The 24,646-nt window shown below is 36.5% G+C and overlaps 2 protein-coding genes across 2 annotated transcripts; both read left to right on the forward strand.

Moving 5' to 3' along the window:
* jumu (Forkhead box protein N4 jumeau) lies at positions 1–16,265 on the forward strand. Its single transcript, XM_017899441.1, has 4 exons — positions 1–113; positions 13,782–14,085; positions 14,180–14,911; positions 15,596–16,265. The coding sequence occupies exons 2-4, from the start codon at positions 13,790–13,792 to the stop codon at positions 16,263–16,265; spliced, it is 1,698 nt and encodes a 565-aa protein (XP_017754930.1). The 5' UTR covers positions 1–113; positions 13,782–13,789.
* A 6,145-nt stretch (positions 16,266–22,410) lies between these two features.
* Vsp37A (Vacuolar protein sorting 37A) lies at positions 22,411–24,635 on the forward strand. Its single transcript, XM_017899454.1, has 5 exons — positions 22,411–22,600; positions 22,976–23,165; positions 23,233–23,347; positions 23,438–23,962; positions 24,040–24,635. The coding sequence occupies exons 1-5, from the start codon at positions 22,512–22,514 to the stop codon at positions 24,384–24,386; spliced, it is 1,266 nt and encodes a 421-aa protein (XP_017754943.1). The 5' UTR covers positions 22,411–22,511; the 3' UTR covers positions 24,387–24,635.
* Positions 24,636–24,646: the final 11 nt, after the last annotated feature.

A 24,646-nucleotide genomic window follows, 5' to 3' on the forward strand; every position in this document is an offset into this window, starting at 1 on the left:
TGTCCGTTTATACATGGTCGCTGCCAAAAATCGCATAATTCTCTTGTAAATATATGTGTGAAAGTGGTGCTTGCCCGCGAGGACGACGTGCTTTAAGGATTGTCAAACACACGGTAGGTCTTGTTATGCTTTATTATGTGCCGTTCACGCGAGTCTTGCCGAAAATTCATGAAAAAATATTTCGTCTTCTTTGCCGGCCCGCCGAGCCATCGTAGCTTTCGAGTGTCAAGGTACAAGGGGGCAGTCATGACGCTTTGAACGCGAATTTTTTTTTCCCTACCTTTCCTGTTGTACAAAGTTTATCACATATTATGATACGTCCACGTTCATATTCGTGTTTATCTATGACGATTGATAGTGTTTGATTAATGTGTCAGCAATTGGATTGTTCGGTGATCTTTTTTGCCCCTGCGCGTTGCCGGTATTTTTAGGCCGTTTTAGATACAATAAATTCACGATCAGTTGTGAGATTCATACATTTGCCGCGCTTCGTCGATTTGGTGGCGTAGGCGGTCGTGAGCATATCACCATGGCAATTATTTATTAGCGTACAACGCTCCATAAAAATAAACAATCGCTGGGTTCGCTCGTGTGTCAAATCGAACTGAATGAGTGATTCATCGTAGAGAGAATGTACCTCAACATAACTTTCGGCGGGAAGAGAGCACATTACCGGGAAACATCACTGATATAATATGTATTTCCGGTGATGAAAGCCATTGTTTTGCCGCGCAATGCACTCTATGCAATGTCACGTTTGCACTTATATATACGGCGAATCGTCATCTTGATTCAGTGTCGTATTTATAAAAAATAAAGGGAAATAATTGTGTACGAAAATAGTTTTCGTACCAGTTTTTATTTTAACGAATTATTTTTCTTGAAGAAATCTATTTGATTTTAAATAATTATTTTATCAAACAATCGGTGATTTCCATATTTCATTTCGAGTCAAACGTGAATAAATTATTATCGATATTTACTACTTTAATTAATATTGCATAATGTCGGTTTATGTATAGGTCGTAGAAAAAAAAAATTATCACCAAAGATAATTAAAAATTAATAAGCAAACTAAACGACTCCTTGTTTACGTGCAGTTATCGATTATTTTTATTAAAGAACATGATGATAATTAACACAGAATTATTAAGTTATTTTTCATAATCATAACGAGCAACCTAACGCTTAAAATAATTAACGTAGCTCGCCCAAAGTTTCCCTCTCGTCTTGACGGCAAGTAATCAATAACGGGAGTAGCAATTAAAAGTGGCCATTTTCGACGAGGATTAAGATCTATAGGAAATAAACTATCGATTTTTAGGCTATGGAGGGGGAACACATCGTTACGAATTATAATCGACTTATTTTCATTTTCGTAAATGTTCGTAGTGTACCGTTCGTGGGAGATATATTGGTTTTTTGTTGAATCGTTCTCAGAAGAGGATTTTTGAAAATATTGCGAATAACGAGTAGTAGGGAGGGCCCCTCGAGCACTTTCAAGCCTCACCGCCACGAAAGCTATTGACCGTGGGAACCTTCTGGGAACCCTACCCCTTGCCATATGCCCACCACAGGAAATATCCTACAGGCTCGACCGAAATTTACCTCGCCATATTTCGTGTTCACGAATGATTATTTGTCACTGAGGAGCGTTCCTTCTCTCTCATCAATAAATACCTTTTTTCATTTACTACTTTCGTATACCGTGGTAAAGAAAAGTTTCTTCATGACGTGATTCCATGTCGTGTCTGACTGGCCATTTTGTAATTTTTTCTTCCTTTCTTTTTTTTTTCTCTTTCTTTTTTTCCTCAATTTTTACGATCCGACAGTATAATTACGAACGGAATCGACTGTAACTTAGTTATTATTTTATTTCTTATATAGCAGTAGAAAGGTGTTTAAAAATTCTTAAATTAGATACGCCATGTGTAAATCGGAAGCCATGTTCGTGAGTTATTAGAACATCGTAATTACGCGTCTGAATGCTTCTTTACTTCGCGTTTTCTGTTTACCAAAGGATCGTTTGAAGCGAACATTTGAATCGTGCTATTATTTAGCAACGAAACTGGGAGAGTGTCTCTCGGACGCGTTAGAAAGTCGGTTTAAAAGATGTGAAAAAAAATAAAAAAAATAAAAAGTTCGTGAATTACGCTTTCATGCGATACTTATAGCTTCAACTCTTCTACGGTTATCAAGCGGAACTCTCGTAACGCAATTTTTTAAAGCGATGATAACGCGACGGATTTAACGTTGCACGTTTAGTAAACGCGCAAGTGCTATCGGAATGCGAGATTTATTCGTTTCGACGTGTTTTAATTTACAGGATGCCTCTGACCGTCCTATCGCGGTTAAATCTAATCGAGATCAAGGATCGATTTTGCGCTTCCGTAGCGGTTCCATGTTGGTGTTACAACACGCAACAACTTGTAGCTCACGAATGTGCAGAGAAATTCGCTTTGTCGAATGCAGATTGCGTGCCATTCGACGCAACACGCGAAATTTTTCAGGAAACTAAATCGGCTCCCTCGGTGAAAGCAAAATGCTGCAAATAGAGAGTAGTTTCGATCAAATCGCACGCTTGAACTTCATATCGAAGATCGAAAAATAATTATTACAATTTTGAACCCTTACTGTTCTATTTTTCAATTATTACCAGATCCGCCATTACCGTGCTCGATGTTTTCTAACCTCTTGCGAAAATTATAAATAAATTTGTCTTCGGCGTAATTCTCTACAATCACGGTGATAAATTAAGAGAGATATTTTTTTCGCGCCAATTTGCCACTGGCACACGTCCACGTGTACGTGACGTTCCCGCGTTCGATCTGTCTCCCTATCCGTCGATGTGCAGTGCCGTGTGAAGTATATCAACTATAAAAATCACCAGTCTGCGCGGACATCTATTTCTGCCTAACGTCTACGCATGAAATTGGTAATAAATTTCTTCCTATATTATGCATCGTTTCGTTACAGAATTATGACGCAAGATAACCTCAACGTAACACTGTAATCATTAAATTTTCTCCTTTATTATCGTAGGAAATATTTCGCCAATAATTAGAATTGATTGGACAATTGACAAGGCTAAAAAGTGTGTATCAGGAAGGAAGGCTGGCTCGGTGCATTTTCAAACTGTCTTGCGGCAGGCAAGAACCGAGCTTCCCCACCACCAGCGCCAGCTTTGTCGCGCGTCTGTAAGCGTGCACACGTATGCAGCAATGGTGGGGCGCAGACACGCTCATAGCTCTCTTGCAAACACTGGTCGACCGGCGGCAGGGATATCAGATCGATACTCGGCGAAAAGCGCGGGTAGGAGAGGAGAGCACAGCTATACTGTATCTCTACGGTTGGTCCATCGCAAGATCCAGACTGTCGGCTCTCTCTATGCACTCGTGGATACGCCCCTTCATCGTTTTAATGCCAACCAAATTCATCGGATTCACTCCGTTAATCTCGACGTTATTTAGCATCCCTGCAGGTACTCGGAAAAAACACCCAGGGTGTTTCCTTTTCTTCTCTTTAACTTTTCTCTTCGATTTAGATACGTAGTTTCAACGAACAGAGAAGGAGGATTGGTTACATTGCTCCCAGAGAGTGGGAAGCTACATGATGGAGGAGGTAAATCTTTGTAATTGTGTGCTGAGTCAGCCTTCACATTACTGCTCATTGTTATGGAAGATAAATTGTATAATTGCAGCATTATAGAGTACTATCGGCGCAAAAAAGGGGAAGAAAAAATAGGGAATAATTGAAGAATATCTCGCAAGGTGGAATTATTGGTGTAAAACAGGCGTGTTTCACCGTTTAGGAGGTGATATCTTTTTTGCGGATAGATAAGGAAAGCGAAGATTATGTTGCGCAGGAGGAAGCAGTTCATCTTCTCGTCTCGCTATAGAGTTCTGCGCGTTATTCTTTTTTTACTCGTCTGATTGACCTCGTTGGTTAGTCTCTGGATCCAAGAGGAAAAAGAAGCCAGCTGTGCTCTCGATCCTTCCCGCTTCATAGCGCGAAAATTGTATCAGGAAACACGTGGTTAGATCGGTACAGTCAGCTTCGTGTGCCTGTAGAACACTTTCACGTTGTTCCACTCGATATCAAGTATGCATTCGCGTGCGCCTGTTCTTCAGTATTTATTTCACAGCCATGAAAATGATGTCACCGGAAATGAGCGCTCATCGTTGCCACATGCCGTTTGTAGTTCACTCGCATGTTTTCCGAACGTTTTCATACGAATCGTTCAGCCTTTTCTTTTCACATTTCCCTTTTTTTGCCTTTTTCTTTGCCAATCGTACAATAGTCTTTGGACACGTATGTACCGAGAAACGGGCTGCGGGTACTCGTATCTATTACTTCTCGGTAAGGCTTCTCTAATGATTCGTATTTAAGACCAGCATATAGACGATCTCGATGGACTTGAATTTGAGTTCAATTTTTGGATCTTCAGGTAATATAATAATATTTTGATTAATTTTTTTGAGTTAACAGACAACTGTATGGATTAATTTTCACAGGATAGGAAATACCTGGTAACCAAGTCTTCGAAAAATATTCTCGTCACGTTATTCCCCGACGAACCATGAAAGGGAAGAAGCCCATTGCTTGAGGAAATAGAGAAATTCCAATAGTAATTTTGGAGGCCAAAAATTTCGATACCTGGCCTAGGTTTAGGTTCCCATGGTCAACTTGTTAGGACGCCCTATTATACCTTATTCTTCGGCTATACAATACCAAAAATCGAGGCAAAAGGATATATTTCTAGCAAAGGGGAATTAAAAAGGAGGACATTGTTGGAGTCCAGCGCATAACACTCGTTCGCACATTAGGCACTGTTCTTGTTCACGTGGCCTTGTTTAAACTTTTTATCTCTTACGTAACGAATAGAGAGCTCGAAGAAAAGAGCATCACTTTCTCAAGCGCTTTACTGTCGTAATAAAGAACCCACGAATTTCGTTACATTTAGAGGAAAAAAAAAAACACTCCACGTGGATTGTTTCGATCATACCTTCAGATATTTCTTAATCGTAGAACTGCCGAAAGAGTTAAAACGGCTGACTCCTGATTTTTTACTTTGTAGTTGCTGAAAACGTGCCACTGCTTTTAGCAAAATTAATATTGAGTTTTATTAAATACAAAGGTAATTACGCGTGTTCCAGTAATTATGAAAGTGGTTTCCAAGTCACATACGTTTCTATTTGAAATATTACAAATTTCGTGTTTTAAATATATTAAAAATTATAAAATTAATCACAATATTATAAAATTACCGTAAAGGTTCCATTTTTCTGTTATTTTTGCGAACGTAGTTTTATTTTATTGCAATATCAATGAATGCAGCGCAAAATAAGTAATAAAATTATTTCTTTAGATTTTGGATTTTTTACTTAAATTATTATAATTATCGGCACATATACTTATTTATTTTCATCGTACCAGTGTAATTACTATTATTTATGTGCGCTATACTTAGGTATACATTATAGGTTGTAGCGTTAAATATCACAGTAGTCGAATGATCGAATTATAAGGAGCATTACTTGCTCGATCATTATTATCAATCATTACCTGTAAGACAGTCATAAACTTCGTTACGATTAGGAAAAAGATCCACACGAGTCGTTCCTTCGATACTTTTAGTTACTTCTTATACATTCAAAGGACGTTAGTAAATATACAAATCCATCAACTTTCTCGTGGAAAGGCTGACGCACGTAGGTTAATGGGAAGATCTTAAAGTCCAAACGAAATCGCTCGGATGAAACAATGCGATTCGTCGGTGAATCCTTTCGCCACTCTAACGCCGATATTCGCTTATTGGCCAAAGAATACTATTAACCCGCCAGCTATTTCGCATTGTTTCGATGCCGCAATAAAATCTCGCATACAAATGTTACTACGGACGATCGTTACAAAAGCTCTGGATAATAATAGCCATACTCAAAATTGTTCCTGAATCACGTTCGTACAATCTTATACTCGTATACCCGTAATTTATTGGAATGTAAAATAATTCCAGCAGACTGATAGTTGCAGAGACACGTAACGTAGAAAGAGGAGCAAAATTGCACGAGCTATTTGCATACAGCGACAGAGAAAAGACAAAGAAGAAAGGAAGGAGGAAAAATTGTAAAATTGTCGAGGCTCTCGGAGTCCAGGTCGCGAACATTATCGGCGGAAGTGTGGCCCGTTGAGGAAGTTAGCCGGTAAGCACACCGCGGCCATGGGAAAAGATCCGCCGTGAGATGTCTTGTGTTTTCACGACCGTGAAACCGACGTTCGACGTATACGTGCTTTACACGTTCCCCGTGTACGCTGAAAGGTTGAGTTGTTCTCGTGGAACGTCATCATGGTAGTTCCCCTTTTATTCCGTTCTCTATTAAACGTATAGAGAAAAATTCTCAGGCGATCATCACGATCGCGAGAGATAATTTCTTGGATTAATTTTGAGTTTCTTCGTTTCAAGCGAGAGCCCCAAGTTCACTGCCATCGATCTGAAGATTGCACCGCAAACGGGTCAAGTAGAGGAAAAAGTTAATAAAGGGCAGAGAGTAGGGAGAAGGATAGGGTATCGAAGCATGAGAAAGCCCGAGTAATTGAGCCGGTGCTAAAAATTCGTAGCTACCTGCCAGGAAAGACTTCCGCCGTCCGACACGCTTCGACTCTTTTCTTACCTGCCTGTAATGGTAGTTTCGAGAACAAAGGGACAGCCAGCTTTACACCAGTACCCTGCAAATACCGCAAAAACGCCTCGAGGTCTCTGGCAATCCCTTTTGACGAGTGTATTTCTTCGACTGGGAAAAGTGCTCGCTTTCCGCTGCTTTCGAATCCTTATTGGCCTACCTGAACGTTCTCAAGACGGGATAAAGAGAAGAGCCCCCTATCTGGACGCGTTCAGCTTGAGAAATCGTGGTAAACAATGGGAGAGACATGGGTTCCAAAATTTCACCGATTCAAGAGTACAATGAGGTGCCTTAATTGGTTATCTCTTTGGTATAAACTTTCTTCGCTATCGCTCGTAATTGTATCATTATCTCTTATGAATTTTGCCTGTAACTTTCGTTCTTGATCCCTTAGCTGATCGATCGTGATCGTTATCGAGGACGAAGTTTAAAGTTATCAGAGACTAGGACGGCTGGAAGAGACGCGTTGAAGGTCGAATTTTCGCTAACGACAGGGGGAGAAAGCTCGATGAGAGGGGCACGAGAGCCTGCAAGAAAATCCAGCTGCAGAGTTCGACGACACGTAATGAAATTGACTGCTCCCGGCAGCTGGCTGCCGTCGAGGAGTAATACCGGGCAAGGATAAAAACATACCGAACTGTATTCGGCATTGCAAATTTATGGCCGATGTTAGTACACGATTTGCCTCGAGGCTCGAACAACCTGGCTGACAGAGAAACAGAGATATCTTTGAATATAAATGTACTACTTAGTAGTAGAACAAACGAAAGAAGTAAATGAAAAAGTAATAACAGGAAGGAGGTATGATTAATAAAATTCTATTTGGCTGGGCCACGGTAGAATATTAAGAGTAGATTGGATAAGAGAAACAACGTTGGTTAGGACTCGTCTGATCGAATCGTAAAATGATTCGTGCTCTGTAAATTGCCCGACTGTATAAGCGAGTTGTTGCATCGTAAAACTGTATGCATCGTAAATTAACGCATCACGCTATACTCGCATTGCCCCGGCATAAAACGCGTTTGTAACTGTGTTTCTTCCATTGGAAAAAAAAGAATAGTATAGTTTTTACTTGAAATTTGTCACGACTTAACATTACGTAAAGTGTATGGGCGCTAGTAAAACGTACAAATGAAATATATAAATTACGAAACATGTAGATCGATGAGAGATTTGGAAAGGAATATGTAATTCTAATGTGTGTCAGCGGTGTGTTACGGTAGACTGAAAGCTCGTAGATCGTTGTTATCGAGTTGGTCGACAAAAGTCCATTTATTAGACGAACACGATTCACATTCGACTCACTTCATAAGCCCTCTTCTGCGCGATTCAAACCGGTTCTTGAGAAGCGATCACAAAGAATCCCGCCGTTTTACGTGCACGCAAGCCTACACCGTCGATTGGCCGACTTTGCCTCCTCTCAATATTTATAAAAATCATTTTCCACTCTGCTCCGTCTATCGTCATTCGTGTCCAGTTCTTCATTAAAGCAATACAGTCGAATATCGAGTGTCTCATTCGGTTTTGCTAATTGTTGGTGTCGGGGCATATTAGGCAATAGAATTAGAAATGTCTATTATAATTGATTATGTTCTTCTCTAATTCTTCGTTTTTGGAAACCGAAAGAAGCACGATACTCGAGATAATTTTAGTGAACGTTAGGCGAGGCGCAATTTATTTATTACATTTCTTCGCGGTAATCGTTCTGCAAAATATTTTCCTTCCCTACGATTGGGCCGCGTGCAGCTGCGATCGCTTTCCACGTCGAGGAACCCATGTTCGTGCCCCATAGAAGGCGCGTTTTGGCTGTTTGAGCGTGCCTCAAAACCAATATTTGCTCAATGAGTTTCTCGTATTACCGAGAGGAAACTGTTTTCAAGAGAATCTTTTTTAGAAAAGGTTACTCTCACTTCCCCCCACATCTCTCTATCTCCCTTTGTCTCTCTCTATCTCGGCCAACATCTGTGAGGTTAGACATCGATCTGTAACTTCTTTTTACTGGTACTGGTTTTAGCAGTTGGAAAGAAGTTGGCTAAACTTGTTCTTGACGGCTAGTCGAATTCGAACAATACCTCCACCCTCTTTCCTACTTGCTCGATGACTTACCCGTAGGTACTAGACCGCAGTTTCTTACATTCATATTTTCTTTTAGATATCTCGAGGTTAACAAGTACAAAACTGGGCTGTCAGGCTGCATAACTGGTGAGCTTTTCCAGAGGGAAGAAATACCAGATCTTCTCCCCTTTCTTCGCCAGGTCTTCCTGCTGCTCCCACTCCTTGGTGTTTATCAATTGCATCGTCTTGCCACAGACGTTTCGTCAGGTGTTCCAGGCAACACAGCTGCGCCCATGTACACGCACACATAGTTACGAAAGCCCGGTGAAAGGGAAATCTCGTCGATTGTTGTAACGCGGAGGAGTTATCGTGCTCGAGTTGAGTTTTATAACGTTGTAACGTCACTTCAACGTTGCTGCCGCTCTTTTAACCCTTTAACCGCCAACGCTACACATTTACGCCCTGCTGGGACCATTATCTTCCTTCTAAACGTGCAAATATATGCACCCTAGTGCTGCAATTAGTGGAGGTTACTCGATGTAAATGGAGAAATAGGTCTCCTGTTTAAGATGTCCTGCTTTTTCTAGCGGTAGGCTAGCTTCGTAGTGGCTCTAATTTTCTAGTAATTAATTATCATTATGAAAGTGGACAACCCGGAAATCTTTGTTGTACCTGATCGCTGGGAAATGGATACTCAGAAGTACCTGTTTTATTGCTAAGTGGACGATGCGTAATAGTCCTCATTATCTTCGCGGAAGGTTGGATAATAATCATTTTTAGAAAGTTTTCTCTCCGTGTTACGTTCATATTCATTTACGACAGAATTACACAAAACGTTCAGAAGTGTGTAAAGCATAAATAACCTTCCAGAAGTCAGGAAGTCGCCTAAATCGACCGGGAATAAGACTAAACTCTTCGATGGAAACCTTGTGAATCGTTCGACTACTATGAAATAGAGGTAGCTACAAAGAGGAGCCCTTTATGACCTGCGAAGGATTTCAGGTTGAATAGCTCCAGGGTCTTAGGATCGTCTATCGCTGAAGGACCCTTCTCGGAACTTGAGCTTGAAGAGGCAACGAGGGAGAAAGATTATCCTGTTGCACGAACGAGATACAATTTTCGACGACCCTTTTTTTCCACAATTGGCCACGCATAAAATTACACGCTTACGGTATTCCGCAGATTCGATCTTAATTAACGCGAATTTTTAGTTATATTTTATGGAATTCCATTTTAGTGGTACAGAAATGACTCTTTACGATCTTCTCGTCGTTATTCCGTCGAGGAATTGGTAGATCCAAAATTGATCTTGCTTGACTTCGATCGTCGAATTTCTCCTGTTACTCGACGACTAATGGGAACGACCATTTGATACTCGACGATTTTATTACGGGTAAGCGGACATTCTTTTTCAAGGCTGTTTCTTCTTCGTATCCCTGGGTCAAGTTTTCGCCAAAGACATTGAAGAGCGTATCTCCACAGAAATCTCTTAACAATTGATACCCGTGATACATAATATCACCGCTTATTCAATCCAGCTCCGGGTTTGCTTCTGATCAAACTGCTTGCTCATTCTTCTACGAAACGTTCCAACAGTCTGTCAGCGAAGGTGGGTCAGTTTTGATCCATAATCTGCCTTCTCTTGGCCTGACGTATATAATTCAATTTAATATTATCAATGTATCGTACATCTGTTCTTCGCAAACGTGTTTCGATGTATAAATGAAAATGCGTGAAACTCGATTTTCCGATAGTTAAGCAAAAGATTCAACGCGATGCCAAAAATGGCACTGACATGTCTGCCCATCAGACCGCTGATGACTTCAATGGCAAGAATTTAAAGACGAGGAGGATTTTTGGTGAAATCGGTCTTTTACCCGTAAGTCCTCGACGAATAACAATCTTGGGTCCTTGACCGTTTTAATTTCGTCGGTTTTCAAGTCTGCCACTGCCTAAAATGTTCGGTGCACTCGATGTTGGCGCCCATCGTGTCTGGTTGCGTCAAACGTGTCTGCCTCGTTTTTCTTTTCTGCCCCTCCCACGGTTTCTCCTCTTTTTTCTCGTCTTCCCAGGAATTTCCATTCAGAGATTAATTTATCTTCGCCGCGTTGAAGACAGAAAGGAAAATAAAAAAGAAAACGAAGATTCGATCCTCATTGACATCATCACGTTCAACGAGACTTCCAATATCTCTACAACGAAGTACCTTTTATGATTAATAGAAATTATTTAACAGTATTGTATAATATTATACACTATTATCTTACGTGATAGTATTATTTAACATAACCTATAATTGTATTTTCAAAAGAATTTATTTCGAGATTAAATTATTTTCGTCCGAAATAAATAAATATGGCGAATCTGTACCATGAGAATTATAATTCCAATTTTTCTTTCTTTTCTTTTTTCTTTTTCCTTTTTAAGAAGGGTACTCATTTAGCGAGATTAACTTATCGTTTTATAAATGCTGCCGCTTGTTGGTCTCGACAGGTCGATGACCCATCTCCGACGTTGCTCATCTTCTTTTCCCATTTTCCAGCTCCATTTTCTCATCGACCAGTTAGTTTATGCTGCAGCATCGCAAGATGCGAAAATTTTGTTAACAGATGCTCTGTATATTCATCGCGGATGACCCAAGTAGTGCACGCGCGATTGCACCTAACCGCACATTTCACGGAATTCGCGATGTAAACGTGCGCAGCTCATTTGTAGCTGGAAGTAGCGTTTACGTGAAGCGAATTCCCCGCTTCTGAGAAAACAACCTCTTACTCGCAACCAGCCCGAGGAATTATTTTAATTTTCGTAAATTTATTTCGCGTGTAAAATTATCACGGATATATTAATAAGAGTCATGTATGGGTATTAGGAGCTGATGGAACGTAACTGGCTAGTCTCAAAGTGTAAGTGCATCTAGCGAAGTTCCATTACGCTTGCATGTCTAAGAATATCGTTCAGTCACGTAGACTTGAATGTCTCGTGCGCGTAAAGGCCACTCCACGATGGGAGTTACGTCGAGCAGGGTCAGTTCTCTGTTTGTCCTTCTCTTTTCTCCTCTTCGCGACCGATAACTCGACCGCCTAGTTCTTTCACTTTGTACTGGTATTTTTAGAGCAGCATTTCGATTGAACGGCAAAGACGATTTTTATTATACTCGTCCTGTAACGTGTTTCAGATTCAACGATAATTTCACCCAGAACTATTTTGAAAAAATTTTCGAATCTCGAATTTCGAGATCTTTGGATCTACACGTAAGAAACTGTATATCCGTAATTAATTTCGGTTTCGTGCGTTACAGTTAGCTGACGATTCGGTTGCTGCAGCGCGCTAGTTATAGGTTATGTATATACGTGAACTCAAGTTAAGTAGTCTGTTCGGTAGGCCACGCTCGAGCTTCGTTTCTCGAGCTCGTCAAACCACCAGAGACTGAAGAGAAACACGTCGGTTAGAAGAGGATGGGGGCAGGGGATTCTTCGCGACGGAGAACACCATCGAATGCGAGAAGGAAACGAATAGAAATGGAAGACGCCGAGGGAAAGAAGATGGAGTACCGCCGTTGATGATAAAACGTAATGTTTTACAAATTTATAGAAGCGTCAGAGTTTTATCAGAGTAACTTTTGAAATTTGTCAACGTAGGAGAGCAATATGAGAGATGGAGGACAAAGAAAATAATTATTGGCTGCAGAGAGACGCACCAAGAAAGCTGCGAAAAACCCGTACGGGATATCAAACGTGCTAAGAAACGCATGGAAAAAGAGTTGGCAAATAAAAACACGCGGTGCTGGATAGTGGAAAGAGAAGAAGAGCTTTGAACGAAGAGGGGATCAAAGAGTACAACAGACTGGGTTCCTTCTAGTCTTGAACCAGACAAGGATGGGACAAGTTAATTGGACAGAGACAGAGAATGGAACAGAAAGAATGAACACAGGGGGAACTGCTGGCAGGGAGGAGGGGTGAAAGAGAGAGAGAGAGAGAGAGAGAGAGAGAGAGCGAGAGAGATATAGGGGATAGCTCGACAGTGCGGAACGAAGCTGACAAAGAGGGGCTGAGTGGAATAGTTAAATGAGCAAGAGTGGGGTTGGGAGAGAAGAGCGAGGGAACGGAGGACACATACTACGAGTCCACGCGTTCTATAGTAAATCGACTATAGTACTATGAGTCAGTCACACCCACAAGCCGGTTGTGGGTTCAAGACCCTCGTTGCGCGCTCGTACACACTGTGTACACCACGGCACACACGCGAGCGCACGCGAGGTCACGCGTGTACGGACACGGTCGAGAATCTATTGGCCTTGCTACAAGAGATCGTGAGGATGATCCTTAGATCTGATAAAATCATCGAAATGTCCCGACTCATTTTCTGTACGGAAGAAAATATTAACGACGGTATTGGGCTCTTTTCTTTTTCGTAGAGATAGAGGTAGATATGCGGGCTGGCTTGGTCTGTATTATTGACAAGGAGCACAGGAGACTGTTCTGTTATGGTGTTATGGTATCGAATTGATCTGTGGATGTATCTACATCTGTTTAGATATTTTCACAGTACAATCACGACGTTAATTGCGTAACTAATTGCGACGGAATAATCGATCATGAAGGCTTATTACGTATGCTCGACTTTTATACCCGTAATTTTCCTTAATTAATGCCATGACGTGATATTTTACAAATTCCTTAGTTGTGTCAACCGCTATTCTTGCTGGCCCGAGTTGTAAAGTACAGTTCGTGCATCCAATTGTAGGAGGTTTAGGAATTTAAGAAATTCTAAAAGTTTTAAATAGGAGTTTTAACGAAAGCGATATTTCAACTCTGTTACGATATAAAGCAATTTCCAGGGTCAGTCAATGATTGGCTCTCTTTCTCTTCTCCTCTTTGGAACATAGATAGAAGAAAGATAAATTTGCAGCTGACCGTTTCTTATAAAATATAATTTTCCATCATAATTCACCGAGGCAAAGAATATTTATTGTCTTTGATCAAAGAAATAATTTTACAAATAATTAGAAAAATGACAAAATTGTAATTAGTGTTTCGTATATTTCAGTCAGGTGAATGTTGGATACGGAGAGTAGACACGGTACTGGGCTGGTTCAGGGACCGACAAGGGACCCTTGGCTCACGATGGATTACTATCTCGGTACGGACAGTCTATCGCTGCAAGAGATGCTCGATGTCGACATCAAATGCGAAATCGAGGGTGTTATCGGCGGACACACGGAGCTGGGCTTCAATTTCACCGACATGTCCACTCTAGAAATGGATGATGATCCCATTGGATGCCAGAACGATCTCAGTGGATGGTTTGGTTCCACCAGTTTGCTCAATGGGAACAGCAATAGTTCGAACAGGTGTCTTATTTATACCATCAAAATATCGTGTATTATCTTTTTTTCTGTCAGAAAGGAAATGATTTTAAAGGACGTCTTGATTCCTTGATTTCAGCAATTTTAATCTTGACCTCAGCGGAAGCGACGCAGCATCCATTATGGTGAACCCTAACTCGGTAATGCCTCACATAGCAATCCGAAGTCCTACGCCAAACAATAGTAGAAGGCACTTTTCGTTTTCACCCAAAAAAGATATAAAGGAAAAGATCGACATCGACGAGGATGCAGAGAACGAGGGTAGTAGCTACACAGAGAATGAGAACGAAAACGAGAATGAAAATGAGAACGACAACGAGAATGAGAACGAGAATGAGCAAGATAATGAAATCGAAAATGATACCGAGACAGAACAGTATGAAAATGATATCACAGAAACGGAAGAAGAATCCGAGGATGAACAGGAGGTCTCAAAGTCGGTAACACCGTCCAAGTCAAAAACGATTTCAATATCAGCCGCTAAAACAACCTCCCCTCAGTATACCAAGGCACAGACTACCCCGAAAATAAACAGTATGCCCAGCATCAGGGTTCAGAATTTTAAAGTGCTACAGAGTCCCAACCAGACACCGCAGCACGTGCGGAAACAAATCTATAATAACAACGTGCATGTTAATCCAGGAGCTACCACTGTCACTACAATGAAAAGGGAGAAAGAATTCGATCTGTCAGATTACGATGACAAACTTTACCCTAAACCGGCTTATTCATATTCCTGTCTGATTGCAATGGCATTAAAAAATAGCCAGACTGGTTCTTTACCTGTTTCGGAAATCTATAATTTTATGTGGTAAGTTGAAAAATTTGAACATGACGTTCTGGAGATGAATTGTTTTTTTTTTATAAAGAGCAAAAATAACTTATGAATGTAGTACTTTCAAATCAGAGGAAATATTTTAAAATGCAAATTTTAGTTGAATTTGGGAAGGAGGGGAGGAACATTTATAAAAAAGAAAACCGGTATGATAGAGTTCAAGCGTGATTAACATTTTTTTGATACGTAACGTACAATAGAGTAGATTCCTATGTGACAAACGATGTGTCGCCAGCCGCTTATTTTCGACCATTTGGCCGGAAGGATAAGGGCTGGTCGAAGCCCCCCGGTACTTGGCCCACGAGGGGAAAAAGTATTGTCCTCCCTTCTTTATTCCCAAGTTACACAAGGGGGAAGCTGCCATTTTGTATGGGGCCCTTGGAACACCAGGTGCATGCCGGGGTACAGTCCCCATAGAAAATATGGGGCTTGTTCTTTGTTTAACAAGCTTCCATTGCCCTTCGTTGTAACTCGTTGCCATACTGTTGCTATAACGCTTTGAAATTAACAATTTCTATTTCAATACTTATACAATTTAGAATGGTACTAATAAAATATAATAATTCAATAGAATTTAATTTTTTAAATTGTTCAAAAATACTTGTTTAAAGACAACAAGAAAAAGAAAAATCAGAAATAATAGCTTATGTTTTATTTCAGCGAGCATTTCCCATACTTTAAAACTGCACCGAACGGCTGGAAGAATTCTGTCAGGCATAATTTATCTTTGAACAAGTGTTTTGAGAAAATAGAAAAGCCTGCCGGAAATGGAAATCAGAGGAAAGGTTGCCTGTGGGCTATCAATCCAGCCAAAGTGGCAAAGATGGATGAAGAAGTACAAAAGTGGTCTAGGAAAGATCCATTGGCTATCAAAAAGGCAATGATATATCCAGATCATTTAGAATTACTTGAAAGAGGTGAGATGAAGTATGCCGGCAGTGGTGATGTATCCGAGGAAACAGAAAGTTCAGGTGATGAGGCAGTTGAAGAAAGTACGACGTACGAGGAATCTATTCATGGTCATATAGCTGCAAACTCAGTAACAGATAGTTATGATGAGAGTAGCCAAGATTGTGATTTAGATATTCACGAGCATCTTTATGAAGAAATTGATATTGAGGACAATAAGGAATCGTTACATATGCAATTAAATATCTCAAAGCAAGAAGCTTTTGAATATGAGCTTAGTTCTAATACGAAAAGGCAAAAGACATTAACTGGTGCGATACAAGGGAATTACGTGTATCAACCTATGACCACTTCACGAAGAAAAACACCTCTTCTTTTAAGAGCCGGCACGGGAAACAGCTCGTTTCTTAAGATCGATTAAGTTTAGGTTTATGATCTAATTATAAATTACTAATTTTGTACGTATCTATAACTATAGATAAATCGGCAAGTACAATGCTTTAGGGAAGATACTTGATACAGAAGAAATATTCCTGTTGTTTCCTAGTCTATTCTTTTTCTCTACAATTTCTTTTTTTCTTCTTAATACAATCAATAACCCTGTTATTCTATTTTATAAGACATTTCCATTGATGTATAAAGCAAATTTATATGTAAATGAGAATACATTTCAATAGAATAACAGGGTTCACTGACGAAATATAAAAGACTTTTGTATCTAAATTAATGACTATTAAGAGAATTATCTAGAAGTTTTATAATCTATAGAATTTATTTTATAAGTCACACTTTTTTCTATTTTTCTATGAATACTGGTTTGCTACATGCAACCATCATAATCATAATTTGTACATCAAAACTCTTTGCTTCTAGATAATTCTCTAGATCACTGATACACAAGCCTTTTAAGAAGAAATAAAAGAATAACAAATATACAAAAGTAATTCATTTTATTTACATCTTATATGTTTTTTACTTCGGATTAAATGTTAATGAAACTCTAGAATTTCCATTTAATTCAATAACTATATATTCGTTTATATACTATTTGATTTTTTTCCATGGAATTCCATTTAATTTGGTATTTTGCAGTATTTGAATTTTTTCTCTAAATTTTCTAAAAAAAAGGAATATTGTGGTATCAAATATTTTCTACAGGCAGAGATCGACGACAATTACATTTATAACAATTGTAAATGTGGGCCCGAATTATCTAATTTTTTTTCTTTCTTTTTTTTTTTCTTTTTTTATCTTAATTAACATGCGAGGTAAATACGAGAAGTATGCATCTAGTTTCCTTTTGAGCAATTTTTTACATATAATTGATTCGAGCAGCCATGACTGCTACAAGCGAATAGAAATGAAGAAAAAGGAGAAAAAAGAAAAAATAAGCATAAAACATTATAAGTAACAGTGTAGATCGATAAGTATTTTGGTCAACAAATGGCCAGACTGATGTATTATACTTTTTTATACATTGCTGGACTAAGTAATAATTGTAAATTTTTACGCGATTGTATACCTGACAAATATGAAGTTACTTAGATTCGCATAACCAGGTAGAGTACAAAGACGAGACAGCTATAGGAGGATCCGGATTTGTAAAATTTTGTAGCATATGTAGAAACAGTTGGGAATCGTATACCTGATTCAGTTCCCGACAAAATCTCGTGTTTTTTTTTCTTTTCATCTCGTTCATTGCTTCTTTAGCTTCGTTTTTTTCTAATTTAAGCGTAGCATTGAAACGTTCCTCGATATTCAGTTTTAGGCCAGTGGAACTAGGTAACTTTCACGTCGAGCGTGTAATTATTTTTTTAAGCAGTGACTATATGTATATTTTTTAGTTATTCATTTCGAGAGTAAAAGAAAAAAAGGTCTACTTAATTTTGCTCGTTTTTTTTCACTGTAAAATTTAAGATACAAAACGTTCTCCCAATATTGTTTTAAGTATTGCATACAGACATCAAAATCTGAAACTGTATTACTGTAAACACACACCAGAGAGAGTTAGGAAAACTTAAATATAAAGTATATTTAAAAAATTACATTTTTTCACATACTTACAAAATCAACAAAATGTATTTAAATGTTTTACGATTGTAAATTAGCTCCAGATTGTCTCGTTTCAAATTGGATTTTACTGTATCATTGAACCAATATCTATTATAGTTATATGAAATTAGCAGCGAATTTGTAACGTAATATTCCACACCTCTTTTATCTCCATCTCAGATGTGTCTGCATTTGTAAAAAAAAAAGAAAAAAGAAAAAATGAAAAAAAAAAAGGAACAACATATTCTAAACGTAGAAAAGTTCAAAAGTTTTATTCGTAACTTTTACATTGGAATGTTTAAAGTAGATTCGATCGAAACCTGTAAATAATGACGAGTATCGTCTTTTTACAAACTAGTTTTACACGAATACAGTAGCTTTGTCTCGCGAGGACGTTGTAGTATGTTGCTTTAAGGTGTACAAAGGCTACTTTTTTTTCTACAAGAAAAAGGGGAAAAAACGAAAAAAGATTCGAGACATGGGACCAATCGTGCTAGAATTTATCTAAGTTTATATTTAACTTGTGCGTATCCTTTTCTGTTGACTGTCTGTAAAGATTTTGTTTAACAAACATATTTTTGTACAGTCGCTGTAAATATTTTTTTCATTTCTAACAAACGATCACTGGATTTCGATCGAGCTACGTGATTCATGAAGACATGAACTTTCTTTGTAAACAAAAAAACGAACGATAATACAGGATAGATGTTTATGTTTTTAACAGAAAACGAGCGTTTTGTAGAAACTAATATTATAGTATTTAATGTAAATCTCTTCGTTTCTCCATAGACTTGATACTTTAATTCAAACGAATATAGAATTATATCATTATTTAGTTGTCTGTCTAACTTAAGTATCTACTAATTTAATGTACTGTCTGATCTCGACAAACGGGTAAATGTCACTCTTAAAAAACAAAATCTGACATTAGATATTATTTTTGGCTCGTGTACACCTTGAAGAATGCCATAATAATAATGGATGTATTTTTTTAATGCATTTTAAGCCGTAGGTTTTAGGCTCTTTGTAATTACAAAACTTTGTACGAATAGTATAACCGCCTTCAAGTAATTGAATCCGCATTTAAAAATCTTAGTATTAATGCAAAAGTATTCTGATTGATTGTAAGCTATTCAATGGTATATGTTTGAATCTTTTAATGTACTGAGAGTTTTCAACGTTCTCTTTCAGATTGTAGAGCAATTACTTTTGTTAACGACGAAATTACGAAGATATGAATTTGAGTGAAAATCGTAATAATAATTTTAATTAAAATTTTAAGTTTTTTAAATGAGGAAACTTAAGATTGTAAATTTTCCTTTGTCCTTTAGTTAAACTTTAGTTAACATGTAAAGTCTTTATAATGCGAATAAAAATACACTGTAATATGATACAAATTAGTACTTGTGGTATAAAATTTGTGCTTGCACGTTTTTTGTTGTACAAAATGAACATCTTTAAATTTCTATTGTACTGCCTTTGTGTGATCAGTGAAATATAAATCGAGAATATCACTGCCAACTAGTGGTTAAAGCATTACAGAATTTTTACCACTGTTTTAAAGATCTCTCCACATAATGGATAATAATTGTTATGATAAATTGCAGGTCTGATTGAAGTATCAAGTTTTTTTATATGTAACGAAAAAGTATTATGATTCACCAGCTGTGTAACAAATTTATAAAATTAATAAAATATTTTATTCCTAAAATAAAAAATATTTCTTATAAAATAATAATGATTAGCAGCTGGAGAATAATAAACAAATTTTTAAATTAAGAAACGAGACAAACACTGTACATACTTACAAATAGTGTCTATTGTGATGAATATATTGATCCTATTAATTAACTGAAAAATTACTTATGCAGGATCTGCATTCCATTTGAAAAATTTTTTAACCCTTTATTTCCTGTAAAAAAAGTATTAAATTCTGACACAGCATTTTAATGTGATCTAAAAATCTATAATGATTAACTTTAAAGATTTAGGAGATTTCTTTTTATTTTTCTACATAATAAATTAAAAGAATTAAAAAATATATAAGAATTTTTTATTTTGAAAATTATTCATCAATAAAGGGTTAAATTCTAGTGAATGATTGTATTTATAATCCGTAACAAATTTAACTAAGAAAACCTACGATAAGAAAGTAGTGTAGCTTTTGTACCTGTTTGTAATATTTCTATACGATATTATTAGTGTATGTAACATTCGTGTAGATGCAGCAGAGTAATTTGTAACAATAATGTATATGTGCAATGAGAAGTTTCAATAATAAAATGTTGAGAAACGTATTTCATAGTCTTATTTTATCAATATATTTTATTTTCTTACGTTTTTTTTAAGTAATTTCAAAACTGAAACTAAACATATTTTGCACCATAATAAATGAATAGTAAGTTCCGTATATACTCGGACCCTATCTTCAACAAGAAAGGTGATAGGATCATTATTTAGATCAATCATATCTTCCGACAGCATGAGTTTCAGTTAAAAGTCGCCAAAAGTTAACAGAAGTACAGACTGAATAAGGAGCTACACGTCCTCATTATACATAGAGCTTTACACACTTTGTGTAAACATTCCGAGCATAGTGCCACCTATCGAGAACATAATATACAGTTCAAATTCGCGATTTATTAACAGAAATATAGAATGTACAAAGAGGTCATCAATGTCCTTGCGTGAAGTTGTACACAAAAAAGGATTGTAAAAGAGTAACAGTAAGAAGTACGTAGGTACCATAGTATGTATATATAGTACATACTAAATATGTGCTACTTCTACGTGTTTTTAATGGTGGATAATAAATCGAATTAGTACTGAAAATAAAAATTCGTTTGGTTTTCATATTAATCTGCACACTTTTAAAGTTATATGATAAAAATAGGTCTTTCACTAATTTTTCCATGTAATTTTATAAACAAATTTTTTATTAAATAACTATTAACAATTGTAAGGAATATTTACATAAACTAATTCAACGACAATAGATTTTCATTAATATCATTTTTCCTCGCCTAATTTGTACAACTTCAGTATCTATTAATTCGTATGCATGTATTTTAAAACTCATACGTGTATTTATTTATATGTACTTATTACATGATTGAATGGAACCTTTTCTAGAATACTTTTAATAACGAATGGACTACAAATAAAATATGGAAAATTATACCCGTATTTTATAAATAATATACTTGTTACTTATTATAAAATATAGAATGATTTGCATATAAATTTATAAACTTGTGACAGTGATACATAAAATTATTAAAAAGGTATTTGCAATAATCATTCTTAATCTATTAATCATTAATAACTAATCATCTATTAAGAAATATGTCTTTAAAATTATAGTCAAAGTTTTATTTGTATAATAAAGTCATAAATGTAAACAAATTAATTACGAAAAACAGATAAATCTTCAATCTTCAGTGATGATTGATTTATCGAAAACTATCAGGCACGTATACATCGCATATTCGTAGTTTCTCTACTTTTTAACATTCTACAATCATTTTCCTTTGTCTATAACACTACACAGGGGTATCGGTAATTTTTTTGCACATTCTATATTCCTGTTAATAAATCGCGATTTTTCATTTAAAATCATGCTTTCAATAGGTGGCATTATTTTTCGGAGCCGTATTTATCCTTGTTTGTAATGACACAGAGTATGTAGATACAATTAGATTCATTATGAGAAGTGTGACTTCCTCCCTTATTCTATAATCCTGGTAATTTCTAGTGATCTGTAACTGAAAATCATGCACTTAAGAAATGGCATCGTTCTTAATGATTCCTAGTCCTTTTCTTATTGAAATAAAAATTCAGGTATTATATAAATGTTACTTTAATAAAGAACACAATATATTCGATTTCAATTTTAGAACTATTTAAGTATAAAAGAAAAGATATACCTAAAATAAAGAGATTGTATATTACAATTTCTCCATATCTTATTACTGAAATTTCTCATTGTACATATACATATCTTGTTATTGTTCTATATGTTAAATTATTTTTCTGCATATACGCAAATGTTCCATAAACTAATAATATCGTATTTTATATCTAACAAAAATAAGTAACAATTACCATACAATGGAGAAATATTTATAGGTAATTGAAAGTTTATATTTTGATTATAGAATACGAGTAATTAGTATGTATTACACACATACTTTATTACAATTTTTTATGCTTAACCAATTTGTATCTTTTATATACTTATAATTATTCTAATTATTAAAATAATTTTTTGTTATTGAATTTTCACCTTCTATTAATGAAACGAAGATTGATTAATCTTAATTAAATAATAAAATAGAAATTATTATTTCATCTTTGTGGTAATGCGTGCTAATTATTATTTAAATTAGTGTATACAAATGTCATCGCGTGCAAAATGATTATTTAAGTTGAAATACACTGATACTTTTTTTTTTAATGACAATATATAACATACAAAGAACATTACTAACACTACACTCGATTTACCCCGTGAAGTGTGACGAGGGCCGAAACAGCTGTTCTGCTGTTGGATGGTTGCTTTGACAGGGAGGTCGAAGGATAAAGCGAATGTTTTATTTAGATTTAACCCTTTTAAATGATATCGCGAATATTCCGTGGCGAAAATGAGAATGTTGCAGTCAAGAGAAAACGGCAAATCGACACTCTGAAAATTTTTAACGACAAGTAAGGAAATTTCTGATTGTAACCTCTCTTTTGTAACCTTATTTGCTTTAATCCTTCTATTTATCTAACAATTCCGCATTGTACTTTTTTTCTATTAATGCAAATTACTATATTTTATGATTCTTGCATAAATTTAAAGTACAGAGTTTAACAAATGGATTATTTAAGATAAATTGGTAACTGTTATTCATATTCTACGCGTCTGTCACGCGAAATGTCATTATTTTAGGTATACGCCTAGTTTATCGAGATTAACTTCAAACCTTTTTATTTAATTTAAGAAGTATTTTATGTTTACCTATGTCATTCGTAAATCATCTTTGATATTGTGAAAATTTTTATCATACTTATTATTATGTATGATTCATGTTACAGTGTAGTAGAGTTAAGAGAAGATGTGGAATATCAGGTACAATTCAATGCTGGGGAAAGGAGAATGGCTATTATGGTCTCTTTGTCACCGGAGTTTCCGTTGGAAAAACCAGTGCTTAGGGTTTCTCCACCCATAAACCACCCTTGGTGTAATGAACATAGTGAAATCACAAGCGCACCAGGACTACTTAATGTAAGATCTTTTATATCCATAATATATTTGACTAGAATCACAAAGATCATTTGGTTTTACATGACAGTTTACAGTGCATAGTGATCTTGGTCGTGTTGTTCAAGCTATCATTAGAGAGTTCAGCAAACATCCACCACAGTTATTAGAAGACATCTCTCCTGGATCTGTGAAATCTCATAGAGGTATAGAGTTCTATAGATATTTTTGAAATATCTATGATAAAATGGCAGAAGTCAATTCCAGTTACTACTTTTTTGTGATATGTATTATAGATTCACAAGGAAGGAATTCTCCATCTTATTCGTTACAACAGTACCCAGAAATTCCACCAACATCATACAATTCTTACTATTCCACTCAATATCCACAATATTCGTCTACCAGTGCGAATACTTGTATTTATAATTATAATCACACGAATTCAGGTACTGCATATGTGACGGATAGCCATACGAAATTCGGTTCTCCATCGCAGCATTTAACGTATATTTCAAGTTCGACAAGTAGTTCACTTCATAATACAGATTCATCGAGATACAGTTCGAATCAACATGGAACATATTTGAATTCGCATTACGTAAACGCGAATTATCATCAACAGTCGTTGCCGAATCAAGCGCAAATCAAGTTGCGGCAAAGTGTAGCGTTTCCAGAATTGAATAACTTGACTAATGAGGAATTGAAACGACTAAGCGAGGATGATGATAAATTAGATGAATTCCTGGATAAACATTCCGAGTTAAAAGACATTAACATAGCTATTGACGATGCAATAGATTGGGTCCAAAAAACTGCCGGTAAGATAATTTCCAATAAAGCATTATAATACCACTATGTTCTTTTCAAAATCTATCTTTTTCTGTCTATTTTTTAGAGGCCAATGTAGCCAAAGAACCCGAGCTTAGAGAATTGCAGTCTGACGTAACAAATAAAGTACAGACTGTCACTGCACTAAAGACTAGATATGATCAGCTTATACAACGATACAATAAGTTGTCTGAGGCATTTACTCCAGATCACATAAAAGAATGTTTAAGGAAAGCAGCAGATGAGAGTCACGAGGAAAGTGAACGAATTGCCGAGGACTTCTTGAATAGAAAAATCGATGTCGAACGTTTCCTCAGTACGTATATTGAATGTAGGAAATTGGGTCAAGCAAGAAGATCTAAAGAGGAAAAATTAGCACACCAGTTAAACGAGTTGAAACGAGCGGGTTATTAAAATCATGTATAATCTTATCTTTTTCTATGAATCGAACAACTTGTAAATAATGCCTAGTTCAATTAAACGATACTGTGAATTTGAATAGCATTCGTGTTTATGAAATATCTATGCGATAAAAATACTCGCTGGCAGAGAACATTTTTATAACGTATTAATACGTTACTACGTTGCAGAGTTACGTCATTGCAATATATACATGAGCTACATTAAAAATTAATTAAATTGTGTGGCATTCCGGACAAATAATAACTGAAGCC

The sequence above is a fragment of the Eufriesea mexicana genome, unplaced genomic scaffold (genome assembly GCF_001483705.2).
Source record: "Eufriesea mexicana isolate 0111107269 unplaced genomic scaffold, ASM148370v2 scaffold933, whole genome shotgun sequence".
Taxonomy (NCBI): Eukaryota; Metazoa; Arthropoda; class Insecta; order Hymenoptera; family Apidae; genus Eufriesea; species Eufriesea mexicana.

What these genes read in the sequence shown, in the direction of transcription:
- Vsp37A (XM_017899454.1), top strand. Translation starts at nt 22,512, where the DNA reads ATGATATCGCGAATATTCCGTGGCGAAAATGAGAATGTTGCAGTCAAG. An exon ending in ATCTGTGAAATCTCATAGAG is followed by an intron (nt 23,348 to 23,437) that starts GTATAGAGTTCT and finishes TATGTATTATAG; the next exon opens with ATTCACAAGGAAGGAATTCT. An exon ending in TTGGGTCCAAAAAACTGCCG is followed by an intron (nt 23,963 to 24,039) that starts GTAAGATAATTT and finishes TCTATTTTTTAG; the next exon opens with AGGCCAATGTAGCCAAAGAA.
- jumu (XM_017899441.1), top strand. Translation starts at nt 13,790, where the DNA reads ATGTTGGATACGGAGAGTAGACACGGTACTGGGCTGGTTCAGGGACCG. An exon ending in AACAGCAATAGTTCGAACAG is followed by an intron (nt 14,086 to 14,179) that starts GTGTCTTATTTA and finishes CCTTGATTTCAG; the next exon opens with CAATTTTAATCTTGACCTCA. An exon ending in GAAATCTATAATTTTATGTG is followed by an intron (nt 14,912 to 15,595) that starts GTAAGTTGAAAA and finishes GTTTTATTTCAG; the next exon opens with CGAGCATTTCCCATACTTTA.